We start from the raw sequence: 22,070 nt of genomic DNA on the forward strand, positions 1-22,070 counted from the left end.
TTATTCCCCAACTATGATCTATTCTGTGGATCTCCTTCCCCATCACAAAAACAAATTGTGGGGGCTCTAACTTAACCTGTCCCCCTTCAGGAAAGGGGGCATTTAAGTTCAGAGGCAAACAAGCCCCTCTGCTCCGTTTAATGACAAATAACCGGGACATAATCTATGTGGGCACAGAGCTGTCTTTGAATTCCGAAAAAGGTTTTTGCCACATTTCCAAACGCTTGAAGAAAACCCTCTATGAGGCAAACCCGCTCTGTAGCCAAAACCCACTTTGTAGCCAAAGTAGTGGAGGAAAAAAGGTCGTAGTCTTCAATTTTAGAAACCGAACGGCTGCCGTTTATGAGAACAGCATCTTGGGAGGGACGGGGAGCGGGTACCCACAGAGTCAGGGTTCACTGCACCCGGGGGTGCTCACGGGGAAATACATTTTAGAGTGGAAACTGATCATATACACTTGAAAATGTCATCGTCACCGTGTTCATTTGGAAGAACAAAGAGGAACGTGACACTCAGGTTCCGAGCGAGCCCCAGACGAAGCAGCAAAGAAAGAAACCGTCAGGCTTGTTTCGGGATGACTGAATGTCCGCTGGGACATGTGACGTGAAGTTCTGTGGGTCACGAAGGGACCGTGACACTTCGCCAGGCACCTACGCGTCTCCGTTGTGTGTCCCACACGCAGGACGACGACCGACTCACCCAGCACCCTCAGCGAGGTCGTCATATTGTCACTCGTTCGTTTTAAAAATGAGGACACGAACCACAGCGAGATTAAGCAACCTGTTTAAGGTCGCACAGCTTGTGAGATGGGAGCGAGGGTTTGGGCGGGACCATGGCCGCCGGGCAGCAGCTGGAGACGGCTGTGACACCAGCTCAGCAAAAGCTCCTGTCTTGCGTCGTATTAGTAAATCTCACACAGTTTTCACGGCAAGTGGATTCCGATTCCATTTATTAGTAGGAGAACTGTCTCGAAACTTGTCAAATTAATCATTCGGCGTGCTTGATAATGTATCTGTAACTAATTATAAGTAACCTCATTAACACTCATAATTGCACCAAGTATACTGCTTTACTTATATATCAGAAATCAGGTTTTAATTTCTTCCAAGTACTTAAAACTTATCTTCTATCATTCGGTTACGTATTTAATTTACATATCTATAATTCGAAATTTCCATAAAAAGTCATAGATTAGATTCGAAGAGTCGGGAAGCTAATAAATGCTAAACATGTGTGAAATGATTCGACCTGCCGTAATGATAAGGCTGAGCACGGAACGAGAACAGTATCGGGGCGTGGGAAATTCGCCGGGCAGAGAAGCTGGAACATCCACGGTCGATGTAAATGATTTCTCGGGAACCAGCTGCGTGAGTCACTGTTTCCCTTCTCACGTCTGGGCTCCATGCTCACGGATGCGTTTACGAATGGAGTCTGCTTCCTTTTTTCCTAAGAGACATTTCTCTTTTAAAATGGAAACACACGCGGCTTCAGAATTACGATAATACGAATGAACTGGATCAACAGAGAGGGATTTTTAGAAGAAAGTAGGGAGCTTAATGAGTCAGATCCGAGTCACAGGAGATGCAAATCGTTCGCCTTAGAAAGAGGAATTCCAAGCCAGTGTTATGGCAAAACATTTTCGTCCTTGTAAAGAAACGGGACGGAAAATTAACGGTCACACTCTTGGGGTGCCAGATCTTTGGAGACCCGCAGGGTCCGTCTTTTGTAAGGCAACAGTTAAAAATGAGTCATCGATGCACCAAAGACTGATGGGAAGGAGAAAGAATGGTCTAGAAAAGGGGGCGGGGAGCACGTGGTAGTTATCAGGAAGTATTCTCAGTTACAGTAACAGAAAATACTAGGAAAAATAAGAAATATTGGAATGAAAGAGATGAGTCCTGGCAGTTGGTGGACGAACAAAATAATCAGAATATCCCGCTGAGGACGGGAGGACGAAATGACATGAAAGCCTTAAAAACTATAGAAACAAATTTCTTAGGATGTTAGCAGCAGACTTTTTAAAATTTTTTTAGCACTTGTATTTAGTTCTCTTTCTTAAGAATAAGAGAGGCTAAAAAGTAAACTTATTTGTCAAAGAACTCAAATTCCCAGATCTAATCTATTCTTGTGAAACCGTAAAAGGAAGCGGTTTGGCGTGGGGTGGTCATAACCCGTGCAGCCCAGAGTGCGAATCAGCGACTTAAGTTGAGTCAGGGGACACGCGAACGGACCTCACACCTAACCCCGAGAATACCATGGCTTAGACACAACGCCGCTTCGGTTTCCTTAACAAAGGTAATATTTAAAGTCCCACTGTGTGCCGAGCACTGATGTAGACATGGGAGTATAAAAGAAATGGGAAAAACACAGATTCTGCCTCAAGGAACTTGCCAGTATGGCTGAATTCTCTATGGGTAACTACTTGTGTCTTGCTTCCTCTAATGAACTTTGAAAAAGAAAAAAAATCCAGGCATCACGAATGACAAAAGGAAACAATTGGAAGTCGTTTTAATAATTTGTGCAGAAAATATCTACTAAGAAGTCTGCCTTTCGTTTTGCTAGGGTGCATTTCATCTACACTCGGTTTGGGTTGGGTGAGACCCAGAGACAGCGTCCCACACAATCAAGGGACACCGCAATGGGGGGAGGGCTCCCCGAGGAGCCCCGCCTCCTCGCAGTTTGGACCACTTGCGAGTCATCACATGTGGTCTGTGTGGACTGAGCTCAGGCTACTGAACGGCCCTGCTCCAGGCAGGCCTGACTCGTCAGCCTCAGCCGTCCGCTTGGTCTTGGCCTTGGTCTGGATCTTGGCCTTGGCCCCTCAGTCCACTAGCTCTCATGCTTTGATCGCTCCTGAATCAGCTCACCCCTGGACACTGCGTATTTCCTCATAAGAGCTCCTTTACTGTTTAAAAAAACGACATGCCTGAGATCTTGTGTTTCCATCTGATCTCATACCGCTGCCCTCACACCGATACAGTGTTGGTTTCCAGACCTCGCACTCGCCCTGTCGTGGGAGAAAGGGCATTTTTCTCACGGCAGACGACATTACCTCGTCTGTGTGGGCGATGCTGAAGGAAAGCCGAGGCTTGCGTAATTATCCGAATGCACAGTCTATTGAAATAATTCCACCGAAAAGCTTTCTTTTTCTGAATTAGCGGGTTCTCCATATTGGCTCTGCGGCCTACGCATTAAAAAGGCTAGGAAAGAGAATTCTAGTGTCGGGGCGCCTCCCCCACGCGGCTCCCCCCGAGCTAGGCAGTCGCTGAGCGCCGACCGCACCCAAGGAGAATGCGAGGTGTCCGAGCCCCAGATGCGGCGGGTGGAGAGAGGCCAGGCTTGCAAGCAGGAGCGGGGAGCCCCATCCTTCTGCTGTTGCTCTCTCTGTGAAGGACAGATTCCCAGCCGCCCCCTCTCCCCGGTGGAGGCCATGCCGCCCGCGGGGTGACACGTCTCTGTCCCCTGAGATCATCACTCCTCACAGCTACCGCCTGGAGCCACCCAGGCGGGTGGCAGCTCAGGCACAGTTACTAGGACTTGCCGGACCCCCACCTGCCTTCTTCCTGCACACTGGGCCCACCACCGACGCACACACGGATCCTGTCCGTGATGAATGACTTGTCCTGCAGTGAGGTTTACCGCCGGAAACGGCCCTCGGGGACGGGGGTCCTGCGGCCAGTGCGGCGCTCTGCCCTGTCCACACTGCCCGCTGCCGCACCTCCCCGCGCGGGCCCTGACGCTCTGCACCCCATCACCCCTGACTCCCCCCACGGACCGGCTCGCCCACCGGCCTGTTCCAGACTTTTCTGTCCCGGCTTCTCTGAGCCCGGGGCTGCCTCTGCTCGCTCCGTCCACTCCCGGCCACACAGGCCCGGTCCGAGCGCCGGTCATTGCCGGTCACATTCCTACCGCGTTTTCGGAGCCGGGATTCGTACAAGTCCGCGAGGACGCAGCCACGCACTCGGCGGAGCCAAGACCCTCGCAGCCCGCGCGTCGCACCTGCGCGCCCAGGGGAGTCGCTCCGCGCTCTCCACGGAGCAGCGCCGTGCGCTTGGCCGTGCGCTTGGCGTTCATTTGCGCGTTTCGTTTGCGCGTTTCGTTTGCGCGTTTCGTTTCATTGCCAACAGAACGCCCTTGGAGTTAGTTATTCGCTGGCAGAAAATCTCTAAGATATAATAGATTTTTTTTTATGCTTTAGGAAACAAAATGTAACAGATGGGTCGACTCCTAGTCTGGGGATTTGGGTTCTGGCCGAGCTTCCAGGCGCTGGATCATCAAGGTCAACCGCAGCCATTCTCAGCGCTCCGCGCGCACCAGCGCCTTCACCACGGACACTGTCCCAAGCCTCAGAGCCCCGCGCGGAGGCCCGCGTACCCCGTGCAGGTGAGGCCCGCGTCGGGCGGAGGCTGACCCGCGGGGTTTCCAGGTGCGCGGATGACTCCGGAGGTTGCAGGGTGTCAGGGAGGTTGCGGGGTGCTGGGGAGGTTGCAGGGTGCAGGAAGCGCGTCCACCGTGCAGTGCAGTCGCTGACCGCTCCAGGACCTCCTTCCTGCCCCGAAACCAGGGGCGTCTCGCTCTCGCGCGCTTCCTGCAGTGCGGGGTCCCCGTGCTGGAGCCACACGGAGGAACGGGGCGAGGAGCAGTGGGGGCGGCGGGGCAGGCCAGGGGGACGCTGTGCCACGTGCCAGAGACACCGCGCGTGCTGTCCCTGGAGCAGAGACCCACGGGACAGGGAGTGAGGGGAGGGAAGGTGTCGGTGAGCAGGGGAGAGCAGCTGGGACGCTTCCCGGCCATGCAGGCCTGTGATGGCGCCTGAAGGGCAGGAGGCCGTGGGCTGAGGGGCCCACCTGGCCGCTGGAGGGGAGGAGACCAGAGCCTGGCGCAGGCAGGGCCCCCCACCCTGCCTTCTCCACGCCGCACTCTCCCGCTTTGTCCTCTTGGAATCTGTCGCTCTCTAAGAAGGGGAAAGGAGTAGGGGTTAATGAAGAGCTCTGGCGGGCTGCACCCCGCTTCCGGCAGTGGAGCTCGACCGTGCTGTTCTGCATTTAATTGCTAAGTCATTACATGTGGGTCTTTTTCTCTCCCAAAGTAGATAATACATAGTCGAAATCACAAATAGTCCTTTTTTCTTTCTCCCTTTCCCGCCGGGAGCCCCTGGATCGGAGAAGGCCTCAAAGCCTTGAGCTGAGAAGATGAGTCCGCCTTTGCCAGTGCGTTTTGTCGTGGACCATGACCACCCCGAGGTCCCTCTTCTGCCTGGCAGGGAGCCTCACCCCTCATTTCCAGGGCCAGCCCTTTCGTGGGGCGGGCCGGCCTGGGCCTGCAGTGAGATGGTGGCTGGCCACGTGGCCTAAGGGACACAGAGAAATCTGGAGATGTGGAAAAAATTAACGTTTTCTTCTCTCAAGATCATATATGTGTTGCAAATATTTTTTTAAGCTTGTTTTATATCATTTCATATTATGCCTTTACTTCTACCTTTTTTTTGGCAATGGAGGCATTTTTAATTTTTTGTGTATTGAAACTTACGATTCTATTACTTGATGAATTCTGAGTTTGGGTCATACACGGAAATGCATCCTTTAAAGCTAGAAAACGAATTTTTTTCATACTTTGGTAAATTTACTTATTTGCATTAAACTATTAGAACCATTCGAAATCTTGTCTGGATGCAAGAAACAAAATACGAATTTCATTTTATTTTTTCCAGAGGCCTTCCCTGTATCAAAACCCTTAGCCGATTCCTTCTCCTCTGAATAAACAGCTGCTGCCTCCTTAGCAGATTCCCAGAAGGTGAAAGTGCCGAGCAGTTCAGTGAAGCTGACTTAGTCATTTTCCCCTTTATTTACCCAGATTGAAAGCGTCTTTGGCTTTTTAAAAAACGTTTTCTTTTCTCCCTCGGAAGCGATCCGCCCCCGTCGTGCTGGCAATGAACTGAATCAGAGGCTCCTGAGAATGGCAGTTTCTTCTCCAGTCTGGTGGCTGTTGTTTACAGCTAGGCCGACACCAGCCTCAGAGTCTTCCAGTGCATCTGGCTCCATTTCAAACGTGCTCTGTTTTATTGTTCTGTCGAACGTTATTTTTCTTTTTTCCTGTAGAGAAAATTTGGCAAGCAGAATACTTACGTGCCTTTCAAACCGGAACACGGCCTAAAACCAGTAAGGTCTTTAATGACGCGGTCAGAGGGTGCTTGTAAATGTCTGTGTTTCATCCTTCTCTCCCGAGCCCCAGAGCGTCGGGGAGAGCTATTGTGCAAGGCCACTTCTGAAATGACTCAGCGGCCCTCCCTGCCAGAGTTTGCTGCCTCGTTACTCCCGCTCCTTCTGTGTGGGCTGGACCGAGTCACTTGTTTCCAAAGAATAGCATGTGGCAGCAGCGATGAGATGTTACTTCTGAGATTAAAGTACAGAAACTGAGAAAGCGAGACGCCTGGCTCCCTGGCACCCTCCTCCTGCTGCCGCCTGGTCTTGCCTGCCTCGATGAAGCAGGGTGCCCCGCCGCCGAAAGCCATGTGACGAGGACTCAGGGCCGCCCTCGGCCTTGGCTCACGAGGAACCGGATCCCGCCGACAACCACACGACTGGGCTTGGGAGCGGCTCTTCGCCCACTGAACCGGGAGATGACGGTAGCCCTGGCCAAGACCTTGATTTTGGCCTTGGGAGAAACCCCGAAGCAAAGCGAAGCCGTGCCGGTGCCCTCGCCCACGGAGCTGGCTGAGATGACACATGTCACTGTTTTCAAACCGCTGGGCTTTTCGGTCATTTGTTATACACCGACGAATAACCAATAGGACAAATAAGAAGTTGGGTAATAGTATTAAGTGATATTATCATTAACGTGTTGTGAATAACGTTGGTAAAGGGTTAAAATGACACCAACGACGCCACTGAGGACACGAGGCTCACAGCTAACGTCCCTGCTGAGTTTCATGGGTGGACGTCGCTCGTCTGAGACTCCGGCGACTCTGCGTGATCTTCGGCGCAACCCTTGAGGAAGTTAGCGCCTTTATTTGCGTTTACGGAGGAGGAAAAGGAAGGACTGAGGTAGACAGGAGCAGGATTCGCATGCGAAGCCTGAGCTCTGAACTGTGCCGTGAGGTTCCGGGGACCCAGGACACAGCCTCCGCCTGCGGGGACCGCTGGGCTTCCAGGATCGGAAACGTCTTCCCCCCCATGGCAGGGTCCTGCGTCCATCACCCAGGCTGAGGTTTGACGTGACTCTGGCCTTGGTCTGAAGCCCGACGGTGTGGCTCGCCAGGTGCACGGCAGGTACAGACATCTCGCGGATCTCAGAAACGGGGGGGAGGGCTCGAGGAGAAGCCGAAAAGGTATGGGTGCACTCTGGTGGCAGGCACGCCGGCGACCCCCGGACAGACTCCACCAAGGCCAGCGCAGCGCCTGGCCCTGTCCGCCGTGGCCGGGCTTACCGCACAGCCTGCTGAGCTCGGGGACTTGCTCGCTGAGACACAGAGATGGTCCGAGGCCGTCCTGGGGGCGTCGGAGAGCAGAGCGCTCCCACGCGCCCTGCTGCTGGCCTCAGCGGCTGTTCGGCTCTGCTTGTTTTGCGGGGGGAGAGGGGGTGGCACTTTGGCAGTTTCCAGCAAAATTTGAATCCGTAATGTACAACGGCGAAACCCTTTGGCCCAGAAATTCCACCTTTAGGAATCTACTGTAGAAATATTAGCACAGCTGGTAAAGGGTGCGTGAAAAAGATGTTCACTGAAACAGTTTTGGATTAGCCATCAATAAAGGAATGTTGAAAAAGGTCATAAACCGCCCACCGTGACGTGCACCGCAGACAAGAGATGAACAACAGTCTGTAGATGGAAGGGTGCCCGTGACATATTACTGAAAAAGATCAAATTGCAAAACGCGGCGCCATTTTGGCGACAATATACAAAAGTCGGATAAGTGTCCACACACGGTACACGTTGAAAACGGGTCTGCAGGAACAGAGTTGAGGGGGGCGGAGAGGCTTAATATTCTCCTTTATGGATTTCTGTGTTGCTTGTTTTCAACTTGGATGCATTACTTTGTTAATTTTTAAAAACAATTTGCAAAAGGAGATGGTTCTGTCTGCTGACTCACGCTGCTTCCTTAGAAGAAAATCTTAGGCAAAGCAGAAGGGCAGAAACCGGGCGGAGCCTGCGGGGTTCGGCTCGGCTCCCCCTCGGACACGCTCCGTGATCGGGGTCTAGTGCCCACCTCTGGCTTTGTGTTTTCACCTGAAAAATGGGATGAGCACTCCACGGCCACTAACATCCCTTCATTTTTAACAACTTACGAATACAGATGTGTGTTTTCCAGGTTGCATGATATGCACGAACACGATTTCTGAGTTAGAATGACATTTGGAAGATATACATTAAACGAGATGCTTAAGAATTAAACATGTCTTAATTATAGCACAGTGACCTATATTTTAAACCCAAAAGACTGATTTATCTCTTTCCTCTAAATGAAGGTTGTTTCTAGTGAAATGATTACGCCATTAACTTTTCTGTAAAATGAGACGAAGCCCTGGGGTCCCCCTGCAGGGGTGAAAGTTCTGGAAAAGGAGGGGTTGTAAGTGGTCAAGCCCCAGCTGGGGCAGGGAAGGGCAGGGCAGCTTCTGCCACCAGCGCAAGGCTCCCCAGAGAGGCCACCGTGGGCCAAGCCCAGCTTTGCGACACCGAGTCCTTGCAGTCAGAGCTAAGGAGCTGAGTCAGGAAGCTGCCTTTTCTTCTGCACCCGTTGGCCCCCGGCGGGCATGCGAACCCCCAGACAGGGCGTGCCCTCTCCTGTCAACTCAGCCGCCACCTCCCACCTCCCACGGTACCCTGTCTGCCAGGCCGTCCAAGTGCTACGGATTTTGTAACCCCTCATTGAGTGTTAGAACCGCCTGCAGGGTGACAGAGCAGTCGGGGAAGCAGAGGGACAGATGGGGACAGCCGTCCCAAGCCGAGTCGCAAGGACGAAGAGACGCAGTGACCTTGGTCTTGTGCACACAGTCCCTCTGAAAGAGACGCAACCGCCTCGGACCGCGGTGAGCGGCCTGCGGATCCACTCCCCTCCCACTCACTTCTCCTCGTCTACACTGGCCTTGCCTTTGTGAACTCAGCTGCTGGAACACCAGCTAATTTTACCAGATAAATAAGTCTTTCTTGGGAATCACTTACTAGCTCATCTTAATAAGCATCTATTCGGGAGTCGGTGTCACCCACTGGGCAGTGACGGTCCTGCGGTCTGAGTCTCGCCATCACACCTCGTTCAAGGCCAGGCATCTGGAAGCTTCCAAACAGCCCCGTTCAGTGACTGAATGAGGAAGTCGTGACTGGCACACAAGTTAAACTATTCATTTTTGTTTACGACTGCAAGGCGATTGAAATTTCTGGAACGCCAGCTCCACAGACGCAGGGATTTCTGTGGTTTCGTCGGCCGCCGGCTTCCACGTGCATGGCCCCTTGTGACTCCCGAGCAGACAGACTGTCCTGTCCCGCTGACTGCGTTAACAACACGTCCCCACCGCAGCAGGCTCTCGCCTGCCTCCAAATCCTCGCCTCTCCACCCAGTCTGCACCGTACATCGTGGTTCTTACCCAGTCCTGTTCGGACCTCCCCTCCCAGAGAAATTCCAGCCTTAAACAAGCTACCAGTCCCCAGGACGTCCCGACCCTGCCTTCCTCCCCGGGGACGCTGTGGCAGCTGGCTGAGCTGCCGACGGCCCTCCCCAATAAACGCGATGCTCGGCCCGGTCTTGTCAACCGGTTGTGTTGGTGGTGTTTGGAGGTGAGCCCTCGACACCCCGAGAACAGCTCCAGGCGTTTGCGGCATGAATGAGTGGGTACTGCAGAAGCAGACGGGAAGGGATTTTAAAAGCCCCGTTAAGCCTGCAGCGGAATGAAGTCAGGCCCTGCAAGTCCCCACCGCCAGCAGGACGGAACCCGGATGCAGACACGTCATACCATAAGCACCGACACGTTCCCGGGTGGCACCTCAGCCAGAGTTGGCATACCTACCGTGTCTTTTTGATCTTAAATTACTTTTCTAGAGTTCGAGCCAAATGGTACGAGGCGAGGGTTCACGAAAGAGCGGAGGATTTCTGGCCCACCCTGGCCTAGAAACGGCCAGGCAGCATGAAGGGGCCTCGCTTATTCGGCACTGGAAAAGGTCTGCATGTTGATTTACTTCAGATTTCCGCGTTTTGAGTCCCTTTACTATTCTTTTCCAGGAAAAACAAGTTCTCCTGCAGGGTTTTCTAAGCTCACAGAAGGCCCTCCTTGTTTTATCTTCAAGGCACCCAGCTGACAGCGAGAAGCCAACTTATCTGGTTTCACACAGCGGTAGCTCCCAATTGTAATTCAAACCGTGGCTGCCGGCAGCCTAGCCAGAAGTCCCAACGGTATGCATTATTTAATAGAGGGGAGAAAAAGTGAGGCTAAAGCCACTTTACGATGAAAAATTTAAATTCCACTGCCCGCTCGGCTGGGATATAGACACAGAGCAGTACGCCAGGGTCATCTCAGAAAGGCGGCGTCTACGCACTAAATCCGAACTATAGCATTAAGTCTCTTTTTCCTCTCCCCAAGACAGGCAGGCAGATGTGTTTTATTATTGTTGTTTTTTTTGTTGGCTTTGCTTTTTTGTTTTACATTCTAATTGCAGAACACATACAGCCCCAGGAGTTTAATCCAAATATAATACGAACTTCTGTACTGCTTTCTCTCTCCTAAGCTACTCGAGACTGAAATACGGAATAATACACAAGAACTACAGAACTACTCCCCGCCCCCCGCCGCCCCAACCCCCCACCCCGCTTTCTTCAAAGGAACCATGAGCGCCCTGGCATTTCTCGGGCCTCTGAAAAGCACCCTGACTGTTACATCCTTGTCCGGGGAGGCAGGATGGAGGAGCAGGGCTTGGATGAAGGCCGTAGGCTGGAGGTGACGTTACTTCCTCCTCCAAGCGAGTCAGGGAGGGTCTGTCTGTCTGTCACGGCCTCCTGGCCATGATTGTTAAACAGCTTCTGTGTCTCTGACCGAGTCTAGGGGTGGGACAGCTCCCAGCCAGACACACAGGTTCCCCAGAGCCAAGCCCCAGGAAGATTACAGAAACTGTTGACGTTTCCAGGCCTTATAGAAAAATGTAGATCTAAATGATTTCATCTGCAGTTGCTCAAACAGTGCCGTTTTGGCAAGGAGTCTCTGTCTTGGCCTCTGAACCCAATACACGTTTTGTCCATGAATTTGTCTTTCGCGTTAATTTTTTTTCCACTCAGCTGTCACAGAAAAATGTCCCTTTTTTCTATTCCTGTATTTATCAAACTCTCTCTTTTAAAAAAAGAAACTTTTGTTTTCCCTCTTGTCATGTTAAACCTTCTCTTTTTTTCCTCTTCGGCCTTGTCTTACCCTCTCTCTGCCCTCGGCCCCCACGTCCTGTGAAATAATGAAAATGGCAGGACGTACATCATGCTAATTAGGTGTTGAAGACGGTCCTGGGGGTTGCACAACCCGGCCTTGTTTAATCTGCAGAGCGGAACCTGTAGGAAGGATTTACAGGCGCGATTTATAGTTTGTGATTTCAGGGCAATGGAGCGGGAGGCTGCACAGGGCGTGGGGGACTGTGCTGAGGCAGGCCTGTCCCAGCACAGATCCCGTCCCCCGGCCGACCTGTGGCTTCCCAGGACTGGCTGGCTGGATGCGCCACCTCTAAATATGCATCTATGGCAAAGGGGTTATTTTGAGCGGATTATTTTTAAGACACTGCAGACACAGGAGAAGCACTGAAAACAGCCTAAAACTTTCCCTTTGGTGAGGGGCATCTACGTTTACCAAGGGAATGGATGTGAGAAAGAGGCCTGTGCTGGAAGTGAGCTGCTGTCAGAGATAACTTGCACCTGAGAGGAGTACTTGTCCCCAAACATTTCCTCTTCTCGCCTTCCAAGTGAATTGTCCCCCTTCCCCTCGGCACCCCCAGACCCCAGCCCTGTCTGTGGCTCAGGAGGGCACAGAAGCCTCAGTTGCCTGGCTGCCTTTTGAGTCTGGTGTCTTTGTGGGGCTCTTATATTTAATTAAAATTGTTTTTTTTTTCTCCTATTAATCTGTCTTTTATCACGAGGTGGGGGGCGGGGGGGTGCTCAGCCCAGAACCCAGAAGAGGAGAAGGAAAATTACTTTCCCCGCTGACGACAGGTACCCGCGTCTCTGAGACTTTCTGCAAAAAGCGTGGCAGATGGAACCTGCCTCTCGAAAAATGTTTTCTATAAATCATTGCAACAATTACAACGTGGAGGAAAATGACAGAGGATGAGCGTGCCAGCGAGTTAAGCCTACAGACCGTTTCTGCAAGAAGAAACAACATTATCAGATTCTGAGCTGCTCTGGGACTGCCCGTACCAGGCGAAGGATTAAGCTGTCTCGGAATTCCCTGGGGCGATCTGACAGCGGCTGTTTCACTATCCTTAGACTTCACAGGGGCCAGACAGGGAGAGAGAACTCGGTTTCTACCACTTTAAAGAAAAACTACCCAAATAAGCAAAATATTCCACCCCCATCCACCACCAGCCTGAAGTAAAGCACGGTCTCATGACCATGGAACGTTGATTTCAAATAGAATGGAGGGGCTGGCGCCCAGCATACATTTTTAAACGTCCAGAGTCAGCGCGAAGACTCCTTTGCTGTTCATTCTAGCTAGTCGATGGCTGTGGTCGATGTCGATTATTCGAGAAGAGACAAAGGAGGGGACAAATATGCCATTGCTGCCACGGGATGTGTTTACCAATCTCTCTCAAAGAGAAGGGGGTGGGGCGGATATCACTCGACGTCATGAAAGGAAGTCACCTGAAATGGAACCGGACGGGAGGGCATCTCGGAGACTCACACGCGCCCTCGGGAAAAGCAAACTTAAGAACGAAGCGGCCGAATCTGCCGGCGCCTGGCGTCCAGCGCAGTGAGCGGGGCCCCTCCCGGTCCTCGGGCCAGGGGACCTCCTGCCCGGCCTCACCGGACTCTCCCTCCGCCCTCCCTGTCCATCAGTGCAGCGCCCCCAAACGCTCCACGACTCGCCTGCACTTCCTCTGCTGTTTGCGGGTTCTGGTCGGTGGAGCCCGCCTCAGGTCAGCTCTTTGCTCAGTTTGATGATGGACGGAATCGAGCAGCGTGACATTTGTAGCAGACGTTTTGAGAGGAAGTTCCGGAGGCCGGGTGTGCCAGCCTCTTCAGACACAGCCCGAGACAATGGCGGCAGTTTGCCAGGGGAAGGAGCTGGGCACGAACACACGCAGAGCATCGGCAGGTGCCGGAAGAGGTGTGAAGCGAGCCGTGGCAAGAGCGAGGTGACAGCGGCTGGTGTGATGTGCCGTCTTAATGAAGCGTGTCTTCTTCCGTTATGAAGCGACAGCCAGGCTCGGTGTTATCGTCACAGCGGAATCATCTTCCAGGAAGCCCAGAACAGACGAAACGCATCTCAGTCATTTTGGACCTAAGCAAAGCCGCCCCGTTGTCTTCTCTGGCAGGATGTCCCCTTCTTCGTCAGCCTTCGTTATTCCAATCAGGCGATTAAGTGACTATAGTAAAGCGAGTGAATGCATTTCGTCGACTCCGTTCGGCGGTCATTTCTTTAACGTCCACACAGCGGGTCTGTGTCGGCCCCCACCGCGCAGGGGGTTAAGTTCACGGGCATTGGCCGGTGGATGCTGCAGGTGTCTGCTGCATCCCTCCCCCTCCTTCTGGGCTAAGAACTCCTGGAGGTGCTTCTTCCTAATAAGAAGCTCCGATACTTATTGAGTGTTCAATTATGGGCCAGATCCTGCTCTCACTGTAAGATCTGTTATTTAATTTAAACCTCATAAAGACTTATAACGTGGGCCCTATTAATATTCTCATTTTAGCCACAGGGAAATTTAAGTCAGTGAAGAAATTTGCTTGAGTTCACCAAGGAAGCTTGGGAGCGGCAGCCCTGAGGTGTGCAGGCCCCCGACCCCACCAGCCTTGGGGACAAATCAGAGCTGGGTGACAATTCAGCGGCATCTGAGGCACCGCTCTCAGCTGGTTTTATCCTTCACTCCAGGGCTTCTTGGCCCCCTCTCTTCGTGGACCCCGGGCCGCTCAAATGCCTTGTCATCTCCTGCCAGTCTTCTTCCAAAGTCATTTCGTGGTCCTACTCATAGTTGTCATTCTCCCATTCAGTAATTATTAGCGGAATATCTGCCACATACCAGGAAACGTGCCGGGTGCTGGGGATAAAAAAAAAAGTGAACCTCCTGCCTTCTTGGAATTTATCTCTTGACAATGGCCAATAATTGGGCACAAGGACCTTTGAGTGACATTGTCCCGTCTCACCTTCGTCCGAGTTTTACTTGCATTTGGTGCTCAAATCCAAGCGTGGCTCATCCACATCTCAACAATAGAAGCACGAGAACACTGTCTGCTCCCCGCATCCAGCACGGCGCCCGGCGCGGCAGGTACTCGGTTCACGTTTGCTGAGGAGGACCGGTGGCCGCGAGGACAGAGCTCCGAAGGGAGGTGGGAGGGAGGGAGGAAATAAGGCAGCAGGCCAGCAAGGACCGGGGCCTGGGGGGCAGGCGGAAGGCCGAGGGGAACACTCTCCCGGTTTGCCTCGCGTGTAAAGCCATCTCGAGGAAGGTGGAAAGCAGGAGGAAGACGTGGAGACTCGAGCCAGCTCGTGGACTGTCTTAACGGAAGACCGAGGAGTTCGTTTTTAACTTTTTCCATTGTCTCGGGAACCACCGACAGTTTCTAAACAAGAGTTATCGAATGACTGGAATTCTGCTTGGGGAAAACGAATCTTAAACTCCACAAGGAGAGAGATCTGTTTTGCCAGTGATGCGTGCCAAGCACCTAAACCAACGGCCAGCACACGGTAGGCACTGCCTAGATTTGCTGTTGAACGAACAGAAGCTGCTCTGGAAAGAAGCCATAGAGGGAGAGGCGTCGGCAGTTTCTCCCGATACTAAATTTGACCACATTCTTGCCTAGACTTGGGACTCATTGTCTTTCCATTTGGACAGAGAGAATCATCATGGTTTTCCCTTATTTCAAGGAAGGATCCAGAAACATGTGTAGGGTAGTCAGGAGCAAAGCAAAGGGCACGCCGGTTTAAGAGATGTAGCTCTGGTTCATTGAATTTGCTTCATGACGTTTTCAGAAAGAGTCACATAAAACGGAAAAGCGTTTCTCTGAACTTAAAGGGCAGAGTTTATTTTTATAAAGAATTTTTCACAGGTCTGGGCCTGGGATCTAATGGGCTCCCCCACAGGCCAGCAGACCTCGACTCTGGGTTCTCATTAATCCTTGGATCGTGTTCTGTGATCATCGTTCTGTGATTTTATTCCAAGTAATTTTGTTTTGACAACTTTTTTTATTTTCTGACAGAGGGACTTAATTAGCTGGGCGAATTTGATGATTCTTAACTTTTTTTTCCCTCTATCTCAACAGGTGTGACAAGGGGTGTTCAAATCTGGGACACGTCCGCCTGGAGACATCTACAGTTAGGTACAATTCTCAAAGCAAAGCCAAAGATAACGCCTTTCTTCTCTTTCGGGGAAGCCGGTACACTGTGGGCTGAATGTTGGTGTCCCCTAAAACACATATGCTGAAGCCCAAAACCCCAAACTAGGAGGAGTAACAGACGGGCCTTGGGGAGATAGTCGGGTCGTGAGGGCGGGTGGCGACTAGGATTGGGGCGGTGGGAGAGCGGACCTGCCACAGCCATCTCGCTGTCGGCCCTGCGAGGGGTCAGCTGGAGGGCGGCGTGGACGAGCCAGGACGTGGGCCTCCGCCAGCACCGCGTCTGCGGGCTCCTAGAGCGTGGACGCCCAGGTCCCAGAACCTAAGAACTAAGTGTCTGTTGATCGAGGCCCCCGTGTTTGTTACAGCAGCCGGAGCCGACTAAGACATGTGCACCACTGGACGTTAGCGGGAACGACATTATGGGAACAAACTCGAATCATTTCTAATTTATAAACAAAGACCCTCTGAGTTTTTGGTTCTTTATGATGGTCACGCATCACTTAGTGACGTCGTTGAGCGGTTCCGCCATCGTGCGGACCTCACGGGGGTCCCGAGGTGGCACAGTCCGCTGACGTGGGCCTGTGTGGCGGAGCCTCGCACACCGGGCTCTGAGCCGGTGCAGCGTGTTAGGGCGCTGACCACGGCAGGCCGCAGGGACACGGTGGTCCCCACTCGTGCGTCTGAACGTACCTAAACATAGACAAGGCACAGCGAAACTACCGTGCCGGCTTTTACTCCCTATTTTGTCGGGGACATAAATGTTGGCTTTGCTGGTACTGTGGTAGGAAGGACCTTCTGGATAGAACCGCCGGCCGTGGTGCATCCACAGAGTGAGAACCACGCCGGCTCCCCGCGGGTGGACCTCACGCTGTGTCCGCCACGCGCCTCGCCCCGCCCCTTCGCCGTGTGGCATGGAGGCCACTCCTCAGAGCGAGCTTCTGGGTACCGGCTGACATCCGGGCGGTTACTCGTTTGATCTCTACAAAGCAGGAGAGGGCCAGTACTTTTAGCATCTTCGAAACTGCTGTAAATTTCCAGCAAAGCGGGCTCTGTGACTCATTTTGTAGAGAGATGTCTAATGCAATGTATCTATTAAGGAAGGGGGACTTCAGAATAACTCAATTATACCAAAATATTCGGCAACCTTGTATTCAACAGAGATGCTGAACCCCCTCTTAATGTGCTCCCCCTCTGATTGCTCCTACACTCATTCCGAATATCGCCATGGAAACCATGCAAACTGCCCTTAGTGAAGCATCACGGGCTTTTAAAAATCCATTCTGAAATCACCTGCCAGCGACAGCCTCCAAACCCAAAGCTCTAGAAACAATCTTTCTCCCTTTTTGAGCCCCAAATATAATTAATATAATTCAGTTACCTAATAAATGGCAGTGAGATGCTTTTGAATAAAGAAATTGACCTTCGCTATTTCTCGAGATTGGAACAAATGTGAGTGACTATGCTGCCTCGTTTCTGTTTGTCCTTCAGATTATTCTGACCCAAGACAAAATGATAACACACTGGGGTACAAGGAGCATCTGAGTTCAAGTTATTTCCAACTTAGATGAAACAGGCGCTCGCATGAGAAATTAGTTATATCTGTCTGAAGGAAAAGCATTTGGGAATAAAGTCCGCGTGGACTGATTTTTTCATAGCGTTGCACGCGGTGCTGAGGGGGCCGGTTCCGTCCGCTGGGGCAGGCGAGCGGGCTCCGAGCAGCACTGGTGGTGGATCCAAGGGCTCTGCTCCGATCCTGCGGGATGAGGCACCGCGTTCTGGCTGTCACTGTGCCCGAAGCGCCTAGCTGGGCTCTGTAGGAGACGTGTTTGTAACGTTTATCCAATGTCAAACAGAGTCAAGGACTCCGAACGCATGAAGAAGGGAGCTCGGTGCCCAGCCCCTGCTCCCTGCCCAGGCCAGCAGTACCACCAGCCCCTGAGGAGTCGAGGGTTGCGGAGAATGGCAGGGAATGACAGGATGTGACGTGTCCTCTGTCTGATGAACCAGCCCGGCTGGCTAACAGCCTTGGCCACACCAGGGCCCGTGGAAGAGAGAGGCTTGACCCACACCTCCCTGTCACTTGTCCAAAGGCTCCAGCCCACGGCCCGGGTGCCTCTTTGAGCGACCCGTTGGCGAACGCCCCCTTCCAAAGTGCTTTCTTCGACCACAGAGTCCGAGCCAGCGTCTCAAAGAACAGGACACAGGAGAGTATGGCCCGTGCCCCAGCCGAGGTCCGCCTGCAGCGCCGCAGTGGCTTCTCGGGGTGCACGGACCCTCTGCCCCGACGCCAAAGCGGGTTAAACTCCCAAGCGGGGTCCTCTCGGAGCTCAGCTCTTGTGTTCCACACGCAGCCATTTCCCTGAAGTGCAGCCGCCCTCCCTGGATAGTCCTCTGCGGCCCCAAGGCCTTGACTTTGAACTCAGGTCGACCCAGGCCAGACCCTTTCTGCTGCCGAGTTCCTTCTTGGGGCTCCCGCTACCCTGTCAGGGACACGGCAATCCATCGAATATTCTCAGGCCCCCCGAACCTTCAAGGAAAGGCTTGGAGACCAACGCCTCTCCCTATGAAATGGCTCTTTCTCCCCAAAGCTTCGAATAGATGTTTGTGGAATGTACCTAATTCCATCCACCATCAATATTCGTATCCCAGATCTTTGCAAAGCGAAAACGTGCCCTATTGTCTCTTACCCTTAGGGTATTTGCCTTTCTTATTTCTTTTAATTAAAAGGACCATTTGTTGAGCTGTCACTGAACAAAATCTATGAAGAAGCGATTCAATTTCTACATGTCTCAAAATAGAGACTGTTAGCGGCAGCCTTTAAACGGTAATTCTTTTACATAAAAATTACCGAAATAAAACCAGTCCAGAAAACCACAAATTTTGAAATGTTCTCTGCTGTGGTTTGGCATTAATATCACCAATCTGTGAACCACTGAAGCCTTTATGCAGAGTAATTCCATTCCGCAAAACAGTGGTGTTCTCAAATTTGTTTTAATTTGGGAGAAAATTTTACCGTTCTAGAGAGAGGCATGTAACTGTCAACAAAGCATTTCCGAGACAGTCGCGTCCCTGTCACAGCAGCTTATGACAACAGCGGCAGAAAACTCGAGACTGGATTTGCGTTTTTCCTTTCACTTTTCAGTGATTTTCTGTATGCATCACGGTGTCAGTAAGGTGCTTAACACTATACTTGGTCCCTCTTCATAATGGAATTTTATGTGTTTGAATTAACTGGCTGAAGTAAAAACAGTACCAAATTAGCAACTGGGTTTGGCCCTTGAAGTCTTGCACTGAGTTGAGTAGCTATTATGTCAACTCAACGATAAATAACTAGGGAGCACATAATCCTTCTATTTAAAAATTTTTTTAATCGGTGGGGGACAGAAAACTACCAGTCTGGCTTTTAAAGGCATCAATAGCTTATGTGTTGCCTCTCAGCGTACCTTCCTTTTAAATTGTTGTTTTGATCAACTTTTGGCAGAAGTGTCTGGGACTAAAGGGGCAGGAGAGAGATTTTGATTTTAAGCGGATAGGTGTGTCCTTTTAGGCGGGCGGGACCGGGGGAAGGGGCGGAGAGAGACGTGGACACAGAGGTGCTGCAAATGACCGTTTCAGACCATGGCAGCTCTGAGTTTCCATGACAATGATTTGCAGTGTCTCGTTCACCCTTGGCCGGGTGATCCGGTCAGTGTCCTCGCTCCTTGGGCCTGTTAACCCGTCTGTACCAGCCCAGGGCAAAGGCGATGGTATTTTCACTAGCTATCACCCAGGGCATTTGACGACAATGGATGTAATAAAAATAGAAAGCAAGAGCTGGCTGGCCCTTCTTCAGAAAGCGCTTAAATCTTACTCAGGCAGCAATACAATTCTGCAGTCACCAAAAAGCTTTTCAGGAGCACTTAGGCAGTTACACATCCTCTGCTCCAAGCACTCGGGAAAAAAAAAAAGACTTTGCTGATGAGTCAATATAGGTTTTCTGCATTTTTCAATAACCACATTTATGTAGCTCCATAGATTTTAGGTGGGGAGGGAAGGGAGGAAGGAAAAGCAAGATGAAAGGTAAGTTAGAAGGCTACCGACTGAGACAGTTACGCCACTTGCTAAAACAGCGCTGTCCTACTGAACTACAACCGGAGCTGCAAATGTGGGACACGTGTGATTTTAAAGGCCATCGCCCCGCGACACTCAGCCTCGACGAGGCTCTGATTTTCAGGCCAAATAGAATACTTTATTAGATCTCAAAAATCACTTAAGATGGTCTTCACTAGAGCTGGAGATTTTATGGAGGAAACAACAACAGAAAAGTCTTTCTAAGCAGCACAGGTCTGTCTGCAAAGGAGGCTGGCTCCCCATGGTCAGGACCACGCGGCCACACCGAATTCGGAAAGGCGAAATACGCCGGCGCACGATTTTGGATCCACGAGGAACTGGTTTTTTGCCTATCTTCGTCTAATACAGCACTCTGCCCAGCGGGGGCCACTCGCTGAGGTGTCCCAGCTCCTCCTCAGCCTCCCCTTCTCGATTTCTCAGAATTGGAAGAGAACGTTTTCGCGATTCCAAAATGAACAGAGCTCCAGCTCAGAGAGTTAATTATAGCTCTGGATTTCACGCTGACCTCCTCGTCGGACGGCAGAGCTGTCTCCCCACAAAGGGCCTGCTGCTCCGGTGTGCGCACGGCGTTCCGGCGGCTGACTCGTGGCACACGTAAAGTCGCCCGACCGTCCGCTGCCTCGGGCCTCTCATTCGTAAGGTGGTCTGGCTGCTACGAACAGCTTTGAGGCATTTTCGTGACAAGCAGTGGAAAACGACAGCCAGCTAAATGGTAGTTTTCTTGTGCTCAAAGGTAAGCCTGTTCTCGAAGGCCCCATGGACTCCTCGGTGCAGCAAAATCAATAGCTCGTTGGACTCAATATTTCTTGCGTTTCTGTTTTATAAGTCCACCATGCAATCTTTCCTGAGAGCGAGTTAACCCGTGACTTCTCGAAAGACATGTAGAAAAAAACGTAATTCCTTCTGCTGAGTCCTGACCTGCAGAGGGTCCCACTAGGTAAAAGCGGACGAGAAAAACGATCAGGAGCCTCACATGGTGCAGCGTCCCCAGCGTCTGTGGGCACAGACGCCTGGGCGGTGGCGGTGACAGAAGCTCTCTCTTCGTACCTTCTGCTTTTCTCCCGCACGCGTCTTTGGCCGCCGAGCTTATTTTTCGACCCCAGGCAGGAAAACCGTTATGCTCTGGTGGCGGAATGTGCAGAGGGCGCGACGGGTCGATTCGAAAGGCCCGACGGATGCCTCACGACGCCTTTGCCGAATCGTCCCGACAGGAGTCACTCCGTTTTGTGTTCAGCACGTTCGTCCAAGGAGCTCTCATGGGCCACGTCCCCCGCGTCTGCCCCCGGGCCGCCTTCGTGGCTCTGTCCCTGGGTGTGCCCGGCCTTCGTGGCGCTGGGCTGCGGGCGTCCCTCACAGGGCCGGATTCGGTGCCATCGACTGTGCTGTCCGCCTATCACAGCCGCTGTAAGGTGGAAGCTCCGAACGGGCTCAGCGACCGAATTCACGCGGTGGTGAGTGAGGTGGATGGATGGTGCCAGAAAGAGGGAGCTGACGACGAGAGGCCAGCGGGCAGGTGGAAACTGGAGGTGCTTCTGGTGTAGCCAGGACGGAAGTGGCCGGGGAGGCCGCTGTGGGCATGACGGCTGACAGCGGTGACTCCCAGCCCCCCGTGCGCCGAGAACCCCGCGGGACCTGCTTTAAATGCAGACTCAGCACGGTGCTGGGGTGGGCCTGGGCATAGGCACCCCTAACACCGCTCCAGGCCACGCTGACGCTGTCCACGTCCACGGTCCGAGAAGCGAGACCTGCAGGACCCTTAGAAGGGCAGTTGGCAACACGAAGGGACAGCCTCGAGAGGGGCCGGAGGTGGGCACAGCGAGCGGGCCCTGCGTGTGTCCCCGGGATGTGTGGCCGTTTGCTGTGTAAAGACTCTGAATCAGCAAACACTGCCGTCGCTCCCGGGGACACACTGGGCCCCTTGGAGCCTCCGGCAGGCACGGCTGCCAGCCAGTCGATACGCAGCCGTGGTTTGTGTGAGCTTCTGTTTAAAGACACTGCGTTTAACACGCGCTGCTGATTCACCGACATTAAGCTCATGGCCTTCGGCACGGCGCCTCAGGCCTGAGCCAGCTCATCCGACACGGGACGGTCTCCGCCAGGCACAGCGCGGCCTTCTCTCGCCCAGGACACCAGACAGCACCCCAGCATGCGCTTGGGGGCGTCATAAACAGCAACACCACTGCCAAATGCAAAAAACGAGAAGAATGAGGCACTGAACACACTGCAAAAAAAGACCAGGAAGGCGAGCGTCCCGGCGTCCGCGTTCGGCTGGGGACATGCAAAGCGGCCACACGGCATCACCTCCCCCCACGCGTCTGCCGCCCACGTGGCCGCTGGCGGTGCCAGTGTCTCCCCTCGGCGTTTCTCGGAGCTTCCCCCCGAGGATCCCCAACAGCAGAGGAAGGTGGAACGCGCTCCCCAGATCCTCACCAAGGGCCACCACCCTGCGCTGTC

The 22,070-nt window shown here is 52.6% G+C and overlaps 1 protein-coding gene and 1 long non-coding RNA gene across 3 annotated transcripts; one reads left to right on the forward strand and one right to left on the reverse strand.

The window, feature by feature from the left end:
* Positions 1 to 573: 573 nt before the first annotated feature.
* LOC120585566 (uncharacterized) lies at positions 574 to 6,237 on the reverse strand. Of its 2 annotated transcripts, none has more exons than XR_005648436.1 (2): positions 6,126 to 6,237; positions 574 to 1,446 (listed from the first exon to the last, which is right to left on the reverse strand). XR_005648436.1 is itself a non-coding variant. In XM_039841966.1 (2 exons), exons 1-2 carry the CDS (start codon positions 6,209 to 6,211, stop codon positions 4,297 to 4,299), a joined length of 744 nt encoding a protein of 247 aa, XP_039697900.1. In that variant the 5' UTR covers positions 6,212 to 6,237; the 3' UTR covers positions 4,110 to 4,296. The 2 variants fall into 2 exon arrangements, 1 of the variants encoding a protein (XP_039697900.1); XM_039841966.1 differs by lacking the exon at positions 574 to 1,446 and adding an exon at positions 4,110 to 4,954.
* On the forward strand, positions 5,756 to 16,954 carry LOC120585567 (uncharacterized). The gene is made up of 2 exons (XR_005648437.1): positions 5,756 to 10,147; positions 15,432 to 16,954. It is a non-coding gene; the product is annotated as an uncharacterized LOC120585567 (long non-coding RNA).
* Positions 16,955 to 22,070: the final 5,116 nt, after the last annotated feature.

Source organism: Pteropus medius, unplaced genomic scaffold (assembly GCF_902729225.1).
Source record: "Pteropus medius unplaced genomic scaffold, Ma_sr-lr_union100, whole genome shotgun sequence".
Lineage (NCBI taxonomy): Eukaryota > Metazoa > Chordata > Mammalia > Chiroptera > Pteropodidae > Pteropus > Pteropus medius.